We start from the raw sequence: 14,957 nt of genomic DNA on the forward strand, positions 1-14,957 counted from the left end.
GAATGAATAAAGTAAGCTGAAGGAAATAAAAATGTGAATAATATCTTTCTTTCTAATTAACTCCGTGGAATAGCTTACCCTGTGCGAGCAAAGTTTGTGAAGTACAGGATAACACTTTCTGAGAGTGTTATTTCTGCTCTTGTGTAGTTCTTTGGCCAGTGGGAGTGGCCACCTATCAGTGGTGCACCGAATAAATAGGGAAGTTCTTCACCATGTATACATCCTTGTCTCTGTAGGAGAGCAATTAAAATATTTAATTGTGAAATTGGTGATGGTCGTTCGGAAAATAATATCGTTTCCTATCGAAAGCTCTATAATTCCTGAAATTGAAGGCAGGATTTCCTGGCATTTTCTAAATTTGATCTCAATTAATTAATTTTTGCTGGTGAAAACGTACGTCAAATTAAGTCCCTGTTCTATTGCGGGTTTTCATAATAAATAAATCATTTTTTTTCTGATTTTTGGGACATCGCAAAATTTGAGTGAACACTTGATGAAGAATGTCTCATTTACCAAATTACCTACATCACGCAATAAGGTTCTCCTTGAATTATTGACATTCGAAAATACTTATATTTGTCGAGTCTTCCGATTCCCCCAACCACGAACAGCTATATCTGACGAAATTATTACTCAACGGGTGTTGCATGTTGCACATCTCCCACGAGGAAGTAAGTAAATACATCGAAATACCTTGGGGATTGTTGGGGGAGGGGTTGCGCCAGGGTTGAGACAGTAGATGGCACAGCCCCTGGGGCGTTGGGTTCCTACCGTGGTTGGTACATGAATTAGATATGTATGAGCTCAAGAGTTTCATAAAGCTAAATATCAAATGCAGAATATTAAACAAAAAAAAATAGGAGCAAAATACTACTTTTTTTCATTCTACGAGAAAATTCATCAAGAGAGTGTCTGTGTGAATGCCTCCAGCTAATGATATTCCGTAATATTTTCACTCTGGGGGTGATTTTATATTAATCCGAAGGAGCATTGATCTTGTTGCCCTATGACAGGAGGTATTCGTTGATTCAAATACGTCCGAACAAATTTCTTGAGACAACCTATTGTGAATTTACTGAAAAATTCTGTTATGTTGTGATTTAATTACTGGTTAATTGTGTTGTAACTGTTTAAGTTTGTGTTTATACCCGAAGGAAAGGGTCCCAGAGGAATTTCGCGACAGTTCCATGATTTATTAAAATAATAATTATTACTTTCAGTATAAAATAAGAGCTTGTTATTCACTCGAGGCCAATAATCCAAAGCCAACGTCATATCTCAAAATGTAACCGCCCGTCAACCCCACACCACCATTGCCATTTCTAGAAATTCCCGCAAACACCCGTCGCGGATAAATTTCCGGGAGTTTCCTTCGACGCAGCTCGAAACTCAGCTTCTCCTTTGATCCAACACGCTGAGTTTTCCGTTCAGTGTATCCTCGAATGGCAACGAGGTAGAAGTCTCTTCCAAGGCACTTCCTCTCCTGCCATGAAATGACAGGAGTATGAACCGCCGGGGGAAAAATAAAAACAAGCGACAAGTGGAAATAAACAGAGATGGAAAATTCGTAAGTTTTTCAATTTACCGAAGTGAATGTTTGTTCCCTTTCCACCGAGAAAATTGAATAGAAAAAATTGGGGGATTAATATGATACGAATGAATAGTTCATCGAGTCGAATTGAGAAGCACTCAATACACCTAAAATCGATATCACGACCGATTGATTCATTTCCATCTCTTCTTTTTGGGTCAATTTATCTTTTTTATCGAATGATCATTCCGGAGATATTGAATCCGTCTGCTGTGGGGATTGGGGAATGTGTGAGCGGATTGTTGCTGATACACGACAGATTCGTTGGTAGAAATGTTATAGGGGCGGGTCAAATTTAACGAGTAAAAAAAAGAGAAAATTATCGAAATGCAATGTTTAAAGAATACCACCCTTTAATTCGGAATAACAAAAAATGGTGCGTCCAGCTCCATTACAAATTAAATCATAATTTCCCGTAAATAATGAAGACTTAAAAAATCCCCTATTATTATTCACAATGAGGGAGCGCTCGCCATCACTAATTGAAAAAAAACTCGTGATAAATTGAAGGCGAAAAGTAAACAAAGGTAAGTATCGATAAATGTACCAAAAATGAAGATATTAAATAGCCCGATAGTAACACGGTTCACCGATAAGAGTTCTGGACGTTTAATTAATTTGTACATCGAGATGGCCGAACCCCAGTGGAAATACCAAGCTTGCATCAGACCCAAGTGATGTGATACATCACGACGTTGGCGCTTAGGTAACAGTGGAATGGAGTCGAGGGATAAGTTTTGGTGATCAGATAAGAGTGTGAGTAACGGTTTTAGTGCATTAGATCCTCGTGAAATCGGTGGGGGACTCCTGGCATCCGGCATATTGCAATCTTATAACTCAACTGTAATGGGGTCATATCGCACAGGAAGCATAGGAAATTAGCCGGGAAATGAGGGGTACGTGGATTTTGAGGTGGAGTCGAGTGAAAATCAATGGAGGAGGGATGCACACTCAGAAAAATGGTTGGTAAGAATGGCAACAATTATTCAATTTTTTTTTGAGAGTATAGTTAACAATAAAATAGTCATATCCCTCCGGATGAAGAGTCAATAAACCTTAAACACATTAAACAAATAAACGAGATTTCTTTACCTGCGGGTAATCCCCGAATTTCGTCTGATAATCGAAAACGTAGAGATAGGAATTCCGATGTGATTGGCTGTGCAGATCAGTAGTCCTCGTAGCTGGTGCAACGGTATTGGCATCCCCAAGTGCCTCCAGGGTCTCGTCCCTATTTTATTTTCACAAATGAACGATTCAATCTTCTATTTTTCTGCTATCACTGACTAACGCTCGTGGAACAATTGAAAAAGAGGAACAAATCTCAGAAGTTGATCGATAAACTCCAATAAAATGTTCCCAACTTTTTAGACTTTTAATTGTTGGATACGAAGAAGTTGGGGAGGAGGTGAAAATATGAGGATAAAGGGCTCAGAAGGAGGTGGGGGGTGCAGGTCAGGAGGGAAGAAAAGTTCAGGAAACGGATCCTTTTGGCAAATGAGCGCCGCTGGGATAAAGTACCAAAAGTTTACGCTGAGCAATTAAAATTGAACATATTTTGAAAGTTGATTAGTGAAAGGGGTTGTACCTTATGTTCACTGGATGCTGCACCGGCCTCTCCCAGTCGGTGTATTCGTTTATTATCGTGGCGAGAATTTCCGCCTGATGATAAGTGTACGTATTGCGGACGAATTCACGAAGAATTTTTGTTCTTCTGTCCGCTTCCATTCCATATTGGGCGTCGTCAGATGTTAGGGAGAAGTAGGCTTCTGATCGCACTACACCGACCATCAGGTCGTACCTGAAAATGGAGAATTGAAGGACTAGAGATTTCTCTTTGAATTTATTTTTTACGATTTAAGTACAACTTTAATTTTTTTCTCTTTTTCACGTGAGCTTTTCCAGCCTTTCAATTAATATTTTAAAATATACGTAAATGTAAAATTACTTTAATTTAGTTTCTTTACGGACTGGGATATTCCATTGACTGCGTCAGGTTCTTGAATAGACCAGGTGGATAGTATTTATCGAGCGATTTTTTTACGCTGAGAAAACACTGGAGAAACTAAAATAGTCTCGTTGTTTCATTCCGTCGGGACATGAGATGCCTTGACGAGCCAAACAACGCTTGTATTTTCAGGATGCACAATCGAAATTCATTACGATGCTGTGTATGTGGGAAAAAAAATTACAAACTGATTCCAAAGCTGAGGGGAAATGAGAAAAAAAACCTGGACTTTCATTTGGTTTCATTAAAACAACAGGCATCTCGTTGCTTGCCAAGTAAATACATGGACTACGTAAAATCCAACTGATACTTTATTTCGGATAAAGCGACAGTATCTGCAGTTTGAGGGAATTATAAAAACCGGTCTAGTGCATTTATTTTAATTGACATTTTCAACAGGTAAATTCGAAATATTCATTTTTTCGGGAATCAATGAATATTCGAGGATTAAATAGTACGGATTTTGTCCAGTGAAATGCAGTCCCTTTGGAATTTGTTCAATAAATTTTATAAATGAAGGGAAACATGTCCAGTGAAAATTGTCAAAATTCTACAGCATTCCTAATTTTTTTTTTGAATAATCCATGAAAGAATGGGCCGATTTGTTGAAAATATGGGGAATCAGAAAATCCAATATTTAGATGACGTTAATTAATTCCGTTGATCAATTATTCAAAATTAGGCAGTCCCTCGGGGTGCCTAATTGCATCCCTCAATTCTCAACCCATAGTGAATTCAATTATCCCATTAAAATCTTCAAAAACTTTTACGCCAAAATTAATACAGGAGTGGTGGAGTGCACATACTTCGGGAAAATTACTCTCAGCTACTAAACTCATGAATCGCGTGCGTTTACCGCCCCGAGCCGAGGGGATGTGGACGGGTGAAGTGCCGAGAGGAGGAAGGGGGAAACGTCCTCGGGGTGTACTATGCGTAATTACGAATATTATTTACTGCATTTTTTCCCCGTAATTAAACAGTCAAAATATATCCTACTAAATAAACTATGGAAATTTATTGGTTCACTGATAACTGTTGCATTGTCAGACTCATGTCGATGTTTTTTTTATTACGATGTAAAATATTCCAGTTTTTCCATTTGTACGTGCAGGCGGAATTTATTAACCCCTGGATGGAAATATTAAATATTGCCGATTGAAAACTTTATTGAGTTCATGACGATCTGAAAATTCAACAGTGAATTGTCAGTGGAAATAGAATTGTCCTTATCATCACGTGTATCTGATTTTTACAGGAAATTAAAAACTGAAATATGACTAAAATTTCATAAATAGGAAAATATTCCATCCTCTGTTTATGAATAAATGATTTAAAGCCTCCTTTTTGGAAATAAAAATTATTCAGTTTTCAATTCGATGCCGCTTGTTCACGTGATGATTTTTCCCCATTGTCTCCTGCCTTTTTCCATTGAATTTCTCCCTCCGCTACATTTGCTCATAATCTGAACATCATAACCACAGATAAAAACAAAATAATTATCTAATTATTTCCCCCATAGTTTACAAACACGTTGAGCCACTTTCACCTAGAAAAAACGGTTTTATCTCGTTCAAACAGCATGAGAATACTCAACATTAAATTCAGGAGTGTTTCTCTCTATTTATTTATCATTCACTCTCGCATCACAGCATTTACAAAGCAAGGGTTCCCTCTACATTTTTCATCTCAATCCCCTCCCTCTTCCCACCTCTGTCTACCTCCCCTCTTCTTTCCACGTGTGCATTCGCCCTCTGTGCGTTATATATTTTTTTTCACTCTCGAGTATTTTTTTTTCTCACTCCGAGACTGCGTTGAAAACTCTGTGGTTAGTTAATACGCCCTGTTTAGCCGCATAACGAGATCCTCGTTTGGTTTTCACCTATTCAGCACCATGTTTCCGGTATTGCGTGAAATAGGCTAGAGCCGCTCAAACGACAGGTGAAAAAAAAAAATGTGAAAGAGAAGTTTTGAATATATTTTTTTTCTCGTCTGCATAGTTCGGTTCTAGCCCGTACGCCTGGTTGAATTCTCCCGGGGGAGCAGAGGGGCTGGAGGGTGAGGGGATGTGGGGATGGTGTGGGACCGGAGGGGAAAAAATGTTCACGTTGGCGTTAAATTTTTTGACCGCAAAACCGTTGAAAATAACTCATCTGTCGCCGCGCCAGCCAGTGTGTGACGTACATCTCGTTATTTCGCTGAGGCCCTTTATTTCATTTTTTTTCCTGGGGGAAATAATTCATTCCCTGGCTTCAGCATCCATTTTTAATATTTACAGTCAGTTTATTTATCAAAACACGAAGAGGAATATTTCGGCGATTTTTGGGACGGGAATTATGAGGAAAGAGGGGAGGGCTGGGGGCGGATAGACAATTTTTTTTTGTTGATAATTCAATTGTTTTTTTGTGGATTTGTTTTTCAACTTGTGCAGTTATTTTATCCGATTACAATTAAAATTGAAAAGATTCTTCGATCGGTTTGCGCTTGGTTGGTTATTTTACACTGGAATTTTTTGTTTTATATTTCAATTAATGCAGTTTATTTAATTCCTTCCTCTGCATTGTATAGAAATACTGCTCTTATGGTAATGCCAATTAAGATGAGACGTTTAATGTACTCGTTACACCTGCATAGCCAATGAATTTCCAGACCTCTCGTGAAATTTCACCGTATCAACGAAAAAATGGAAATTTATCCAATTTTCTGTCTTAATCTGATGCGTGGAACCTCCAAAAAGTTTCATCTCGGGGCTGACCAAAAACCCCAGTCTTCATTTTTTCGGTCTCCGTTCTCAATGAATGAATAAATTTGCATTTCACCTGCCATATCCCGGTTTAATTTGGATATTCAAATATTAAAATTCAATTTTAATCGAATGTTCTTCAACTCATTCCTCTCTTTCAAACGAATGCAATTATCATCTCGTTGTACTATTTATTCAAAGTAGAAACCCCCCGAAAAATTCTCGCTTTGCTTTTAATCAAAATTAATGTCGAACATCGCATGAGGGCCAGAAGGGTTTGCCGAGGGTCGCAGAAAAATTGATGACGCCCAGGCAAAAATAAATGGTCATTAAATTCACGCACTGAAATTCCATTGAGGAATTTCCTATTCATCATCAAAAAATCAAAGCCACTCATTCTAGTCAAGTATTTTTATCCCTTTAGAACATTTTTTTTCTTCTTTCAACCACCACTCGAGAGTATTTGGCCACACAGCCAGGGATATTCAGTCGTCGGTGCGCTGTGCGGCTAATTTCAGTTCCGTTTACTCTAGCTGCACAAGAGACATTTTCCACTCTCTCCATTTCTGTGTCTCTTCACCCCTACCCGCACTCCAACCATTCTGGTAATGGGGCTTATTAACTTTTACGACAACCAGCGCGAGATACTTCCAGATACTTTTGTCGAGGCTTTGGCATTAAAGGCGGAACAACCCTCGATGCGGGTGAGGAAAAAAATATATATATAATGGGGGAGAGAACACTCGGGTGATATGGTTACGGCCTATGGCAATATTTCGGTTTTTGTTTTTCCCGGCAAATGATGGCTGTTAGTTTCCATCCGCCGTTCGGTCGTAACAGTTCCGGGGATATTTCTTTTTTTCAATTTTTTGCTTTTGGATTATTTTTATTTTCGTAGGTTTTTTTTTTATCTTCCTTTTGATTTATTATCATTGCATGCTGCCTTCAGTTTCTGCTTTTTGTTTCATCTGTGGGTCGTGCATCGAAATTGGTTTCATGTAAATGATAAAAAATAATACGGCGAATTTTTAAAATTCATCTTTCTATGGGAAAGAATTATTTTTTAAATTTGAGGAGACAAAATGAGGTTTTCGGTGGTCATTTCATTTTTAAGCTCATTTTTATTTTGTTGTTTTACTGCATCAACGTAAAGTGAATTAGTTGATTCGCACAGCTGAGTCTTCGGAGAATATCTACGAATCTAAGGGAAATAGCGACATTTTAGTTACAACCCCTTTTGTAGCCTTCGTTTGCGTTTGGAAATATTTATTGAAAATCGGCCAATGCTTAAAACCAAAGGGTTTGACCGGTTTGACAGTCATCCGAGGGAAAAATACTGCAGATAATAAAAATCAAAGAAATTACTCAATGAAGAATATCGCATATACGAAATTTCATGAACAATATTTTTTTAGTGCAGGATATTTGCCCTCAAACTTTTTCTAATCATTTCAACGGCTTAAATATTCCATCAGAATAATTACTACTACGAGAATGATAATATCTAATGGAAACCTTCGGTTTTATTGACGGGAAAATTGATTGAGCCCGACAAAAGATCTCTCCAGGGGGGCATAATTTTTCAAGCCAACTAATTTTTCCTCTCACTATCAATTTCACTGAAAACCATCACGAAGAAGTAAACGATAGGGAATAGTAAGTTAATTTTCAATTCACTCGTTGTTTTTCTTCCATCAATTTCCTTCCAACACTCCACCGTGATTTCACCACCTTTTTACTCGGCTCGTCTGACTAAAACCCACCTCTACCACTTGAATTCTCCAATCTCCTTCTCCCGTAAACTCCCACGTGTTTATCCATCAACAGACCCCGCACCACTCGATCTTAACGACTTAATTAACGAGGATAAACTATCACGCTGTTATAAACCGAGGTACTGTAATTTACACGTCAATCAACACATGGAATGCCGAGACAATGGTCCCGGGAGGACTCTATTCGACTCGTTTGCCATTATAATATATGATTTTCAACATGTTCGTCAACGGATTTAATTGGTACCGTCTGTTCATACATTGCTGTGTGTATTGACAGAATAATCACGAGGGCTTGAGTCAATTCCATAGAAATGTTGAATATGAACCTTCATTTCAAAATTTCCCACACCAAGAAAAATATTCATATGTAACACCACAAGAGCTCCAAAATTATCGGATATTTCCCGATACTCTGGGCTATTTAAACGACCGTTGAATGCTGTAATTTTGTTGATTGAAATTTGGATGGAGAACATAATCAATAAAAGTACGGAATAATTAACAGAATCTCCACCAACAAATATTTGAATTTAATAAAAAGTTATTACATCAAAATACATCCCTTATAAATATTTCAATATGTGATTTGTTCTCACATAATTTTATATTTTTAATCCCGTCATATTTTCAATAAAAATGATAGTATCCTATTTGTTATTACGCATTTCGAAATAATTACAGCTCACTTGTGTGAGATGTGTCCGAAGAAAGTCGTTGTTTATAGGAAGAAACTTTTTATCTAATCTGATTAAAAATTCAGTTGTATGATAAGGTGGAAAAATGTTTGTCTCGAAAGTTTACGAAACTCAACTTATCTGGAGTTATCATACAGAGCGCATTGCCAGAGGACCTGATCAATATCTTCATCCTCATAACCACATTTACACGATGTCGAAGTAATTATATCAATGCGTGCCAGAGATTCCGCTAAACTATGGTGATTGGCTCTGGCCCTATTAACCCATGAGATAATTTCCCAGAGTAATAAATTCAATGAATTCGAAATTTGCATGAATAACACGAAGTTTTCCTTCAAATAAATTATTGTCACGTGCAGTGGAAAATTAAATGAGCCCTTACCTCGATAATTTAGCTATGACATCCTTCCTGAGCAATATATTGTTGAGTGTATTAATAGTATCGACTTGCAGTGTGTAGTCCTGATCCTCTGGATCGCCAGGGTCAATGACAACACCATCAATACTGGGTCCAAATGCCGGTGCAAATGCCAGGCCCTTGACTGGCACTGACATTATACTGTCCAACGATACATCTCTCAGGCATCGTAGCAGTGCCTGGGGATCGTGGACAACCTGTGGGCAGAGAAATAAAATCCCATGGAGAATGAAAACGTCTGAGATATGAGATTACTCCGGCAGTTTGCATCGGATTTAGCTTTAAACCACCCGGGGATTCACTGCGAAGAATTTACGGGGTGGGAGAAAAACATCCCAAATAGCTTTTTAAATGCACTGGCACGATAAAGTGAGTGCATTAAGAGAATTTATAGGGGATATATCGAGATGATTAATGTAATGCATTTTATAGTTGATGAGATTGATAATGTTAAGCAAAAAATCGTGCTTTTTGATAATTAAAAAACAAATTTAGTGTCTTAATTGAATAATATTATCCATATTTATTTTTTTCCATTCAAAAATAACTTGAAACATTTTTTTAAATATCAAAATCAACTCATCAAAAAATCATTTGCCCCGACATTTGCAAAGCTGATGGAGGGGAAATGATTGATGTTGATTATGTTTTCATGAAATTTCAGAATTAATGAAGATTACCAGGGATAGTGTAAGTTCAAGAGACCCCAAACAATTTTTTTTCATCCCCCTCTGGTGAAATTGTAACCCATCACATATGATTCTCAATTCACTATGAATGCAGATTGAAATATATGTATATCGATTGAAGCATCCAATTCACCAGCAACACGAAAATGCGAACTGAATAAGCTAAGCGCCAGTTGGAGATCGTTCGTATGCATTTTGCTGCTACCCCTGCAATTCAACTCATACCCTTTTTCCCTATTGCCTCTCCATTTTCCCCTCTACTCGCTTCTTCGCCCACCACAATTCCCTTTTGCATCCTCGTCCCTCATGTGCACCGCGAAAATCCGATGAATGGCAAACGGGGGAGGGGGAATCAATCCTCTGAATATCTGTGCGTATTCCCGTAGAATACCAGAAACATCTCTATCGTTATCGCGATGCCGTGAAATTCGTGATCAAACCCTTCATTATTGCCTTCCACCCATACCCACCTGCCTCCCGTGGTGTTGTGAGATATCCAGATTCATTGTTGGCTAGTGATTTTTTTTTATTCACCAGATATTCGGATTAAGAAAAAATACAAAATAAGAATTCATGGGGAGTGTCAATTTTACGCCTGACGTGCGTAAAACTGGTTCTGTCCGCATTCGTAGAATAATTAATTGACCTGATGATGGAAAACACTTGAATCGATGATACAGTCAAGAGTCAGTCCCTAAAATATCCCTCAATATTTTTAGAATTCTGAAAATTTCAAAATCAGGACTTTTTTTCCGGTCCATTCTGCGATAAAACGGTTAGTCCCATTTGTTCATCTATTCGTTATGTTCCCTTGTTGCGTTTCATGTACTGACAGAGAGCTTTGAAACGAAATGGCTTCGCAAATTTCAAACAACAGACTGATTGCGTTGAAAATAAAGTAATTCTCTCGACTGTTCTGCCCTTCGTGTTTCGACATTCAACTAATCATGTCAATCAATCGTTATCCCAGATTGATTCTTCGGCGTTTCAATCGAGTTCATTTTCGTGCATTTAGATACTTCACACCTACGAGGGTGCGGTCCTACGTCCCCTGGAGCGATGAAATATTGCCTGTTCGGCGAGATTTGGTGAGTAAAATCTCGAGATAATTTCGTTTAATTTGAACTTGATGGGGTGTCGGGCAATTTTCACATGAAATGGGGAAAGTGATTTCCTATTCTCACGTCTGGTTGAGTAAGTGATGAGGGGGTAATCGATTACTACATGGCCATGCAGATCCGATTACAGTGGTTTCACGATGAAAAATTATTGCGCGCCATTGAGTTGATTGAACAAATGTAATGAAGTAAATTACGGCTGATTAAATTTATTTGACTTTCAATAACTCACCGACGAGCAGTTGAGATGCTTAGCAACCTGCATAGCATAATCAGCAGCTCCTCTGACGAGTGCCCACGGAGAGAGTGCACTTCCAGACATGAGAATTCCCCGATGAAATAATAGACCTGCAAAAGACAAGAAAAAATCCCTGTTAAAACATTAAAAGTATTTGTATTTTGTCGGGCTCTTGTGGGTCCAAGACCGAAAAATGTCGAATCGAATTCCTGAGAAAATTTACGGTTGTTCTGGGGTTCCAGAAATAACCTCAAGTTGATTCTCACGAGGAACCAGATTTTTTGGAACAATTGGAAGAGGATAGAGAGGAGAACCACCTGATGAAGAAGTAGGTCTGCAAAAGGGGATGGAAATGCATTGGAAAACATGAAAAATCCAGTTCACAGCCTCCCAGGCAGCACTGAAATCCAACAAACAGGTGCGAAGCCTGAGGAGTTCTTCGCGGTTGATTGAACGCCCCGTTGTACCATGAGCAGGCTTGAACTCCCAGCCATTTGGAATAATTAAGACGACAAGCAGTTGAAAACGACGACGCTGTTGGAAATTGTGGGGTGGATCGTAGTGTATGTGAGGTAACAACGGCTGCAAATTTTACAGAGACCAGTACAATTACCGCCTCTTTCTTGTTGCCACTCAACACGTTTCCTCCATCGCTCACATAAACTCAAGTTTTGGTGGAATACCTCTTGGGTCACCCCATTGTGCTGGCAAAGAATGGTGGAATGACGTAATTTTTTGACAGCGACATTACTCATTCAATTCTTCCACTGACCTCATTCTCACATTTACGGAGTCTTAATTTTCCTTTGGACAATTATGCTGTTGTGAGTAGGAAGTCATTTTGTTCTCTGGGCATGACAAGAAATCCCTGGAGACTGCAATTTTCCGAAGCTAACTACAATCGAACATTTCCGACAATCTCCTTACATTGACACATCAGCCATTGTTGTCATGACATGACATGAAGCAACCTCTGGAAAACCAAATTTCTCGGACTGTCGCATGTATCGACAATCAGCTTCTGATCTTCAATCAATTAATCACAACTACCAACAATATAAACGCTCATTCCCTCTCCTTCAATTATCCTCAGTCTTCATTCGTCATCAAGGAGGCATTCAAACACATTCAGACATTGGATATTTGTCATGGTCCGATAGAGATTAATTCCCCATTCGAGTATTACGTTTCGACGTGACTACCTCGTCCTTCCGATACAGCACCAACTGACGATCAACAGCCTGAAATCCCCTTTCGTAACACACCCACCTGAACGATGTACCTCCACCCCACCTCACCCCTGTCTCATCGCCGCGTTACCGTGATGGTATTGACCCTGCCTTCCTCCCTCCCTTCAACCTCCTCTAAAGCCAAACAGAATCAGTATTAGGAACGATCTATACCGCAGCTAGCATTTGCATTGCGGGCAATTTCATCGTTGTTCAATGGCCAGGCGGATGGAGAGTCGGAGGTCATCAAAGTTGAATATAACGAGTAACCGAAACGTTTGCCCGGTTTTGTCACAACAATAGTGTGTAATTCAACCAAGGGCCATGTAAATCTGGCTATTTGGAAGGGATTTGCATTTTCGTTGGGGGGGTTTAGTGATTTGGCCGGAAGATTCCAATCTTTTTGGCTTGTGGACGTGGTGGAAGGGTATTTCCCAGTGTTTGGTCGAGGGTCGACCTGTGGTGGGTTGAACCTCCGGCCCAATTAACTCGTCTGATCTCCAACAGTAATGCCACTGATGAGATGACCATATTTTTTCGAGTCATTTCGTCTTCGTTGAGTTCAATCATCTATAGGTTGTCTATAATCGTGACTCGTTGGCTGTGAAGGTATTTTTCAGGCACTGGAATTCCACCCTCAGCCCCCTCGACGTGGGTTGAAGACCGAGGTCTTCGGAGGAGAGGCAATTGTCCCGCTAAATGAACTAGGAATTTATAATGACGATAATATTCTCATGCTTACGTTTATCTTCTCTGAGTGGGTTCACTTAGTTTGTCCTGGAGCCCTGACCTCCCCTGGACTCTAGACTTAAGCCACAGACAATTATGTTCGACACAGGATAAATGATTTTGCCCTCGTATTCGTGCTCACTCGTGGATATCCGTCGGTGGCCACCAACATATTAGGGTTTGGGTGCAATGCAAGATGAGGAATAAAGGGAGTTAAGGGATGAGGAGGGAAGCTCGGGTCCTCGGACGTTTATACCCGAAAATACAGTGAAGCGAGTGATAGGAGCTGGAGGAATAATAGTCTCACGGTAGTGTTGGTGGACTATAAATTACATCCGAGGAAATCGCTTGACCCGAAGCCACATCTAGTCACGTTTCCCTTGAGAACTACCGAAGGAATTATCGTCTCAACTACCCCTTGACACTCTTGATCTATCTCAACTACTAACCCCATTTAAACTACCCGGTATCTGAGATTCGAGAGATGAGCATTGTCGATGTCTGAAGTTGACGGTTGAATATTCCAAGATGGTAGAGTCACCTAGAGACGTTGTTAATCTTAGTCGAGTCATTTCATAGTTCGTGATGACAGCTGTATGATATCACAACCATCACATTTTTCCATCGACCAGTGAAGTTTCACACTCACCCAATGACCTTATTTCCAACGTAAACCAACGGTGAAGGAAAAATAAAGACCGAAAGCAATTTCCGCGTGCTCTTTCATTTCTCTATTTCTCCGTCTGATTCAACATTCAACGGAAACGCTTTAGCACTTTTGTCCATCGATTTTCTCCGGTCGACGATAACCCCCGGGCCAACGACAACTTGAGGACTGAAAAACCTTCGAGAAGGGAGAACTGTAAAAGGGGAAACAGAGGTGTGTCGTTAGTAAAGGGTGAAGTGAGAGATTCCGAGATTGTTCTCCCCTGTTTCTTCACTTCCGAGACACGCTGCAGAGACACCGGAAGTTGCGCACTGGGATGAACAACAATAAAACTTGGACGGTGAGTTTTTCACGGAGTGAGTGGTCTCATTGGTGACACAAATTTTGTTTGAAATTGTGTTTTTGCATTTATTTTTCAACATCACCACCCTGAAAAGCCTTTGACAGTGAGAATTTCCGCTCGGAAAAAAAAGTATTGAGAATGTATCTTTCGAAAAATAGTTTTTTACCCCGCAAGTGTTGACAGCTTTTGTGGTGCACCATTCAACAATTTTTTATCATCATTCTCCTCCTCCATATATTTTTATTTCTCTATTTTCCCTTACCTCCATTTCCCTCGACAACCACTTTTCCTTTTTTTTTCCTGCGGGTTTCTCCGTTTTTTCTTCCACCATTTTCAAGCTCATTTTCGCCCCGCTACCATAGCATCTAAATCAGGTACTCCAATCTCGGATATTCTCGTGGTCAATTTTACCCCCTTCTTTCACCTACAACCATTTTACCACTTTTTTCACAGCCTTTCTAACGTCCTGATTCCACCCAGGAGAGCCAACGTGACCTGGCGTTAATTATTCCTCGGGTTACCTTTATAAATATAGGAAAAATGCACGAGCGCTGGGAAACTCGTGAGATTTTTTTCTCCATTGTTTTTTGGCTCTTTTGGTGGAGAAATCTCGGATAAATGAGGCACATGAGATGGAATCGGGTAATCTTCCCTTCGTGCTCTCGATTTCATCCACTTCATTTCTCTCTGAGAGTAATGACACGCAAATTA

The 14,957-nt window shown here is 39.5% G+C and overlaps 1 protein-coding gene across 2 annotated transcripts in view; it reads right to left on the reverse strand.

Moving 5' to 3' along the window:
• LOC135163147 (neuroligin-4, X-linked-like) overlaps positions 1 to 14,957 on the reverse strand; it is a 128,273-nt gene that overhangs the window by 5,646 nt on the left and 107,670 nt on the right. For both annotated transcript variants that reach the window (XM_064122373.1, XM_064122374.1), the window contains 5 exons: positions 11,273 to 11,388; positions 9,198 to 9,430; positions 3,180 to 3,392; positions 2,684 to 2,822; positions 79 to 230 (listed from right to left, as the gene is read on the reverse strand). In XM_064122373.1, coding sequence (XP_063978443.1) covers positions 79 to 230; positions 2,684 to 2,822; positions 3,180 to 3,392; positions 9,198 to 9,430; positions 11,273 to 11,388 — 853 coding nt within the window. The remainder of the gene's footprint in view (positions 1 to 78; positions 231 to 2,683; positions 2,823 to 3,179; positions 3,393 to 9,197; positions 9,431 to 11,272; positions 11,389 to 14,957) is intronic.

Source organism: Diachasmimorpha longicaudata, chromosome 5, assembly GCF_034640455.1.
Source record: "Diachasmimorpha longicaudata isolate KC_UGA_2023 chromosome 5, iyDiaLong2, whole genome shotgun sequence".
NCBI lineage: Eukaryota > Metazoa > Arthropoda > Insecta > Hymenoptera > Braconidae > Diachasmimorpha > Diachasmimorpha longicaudata.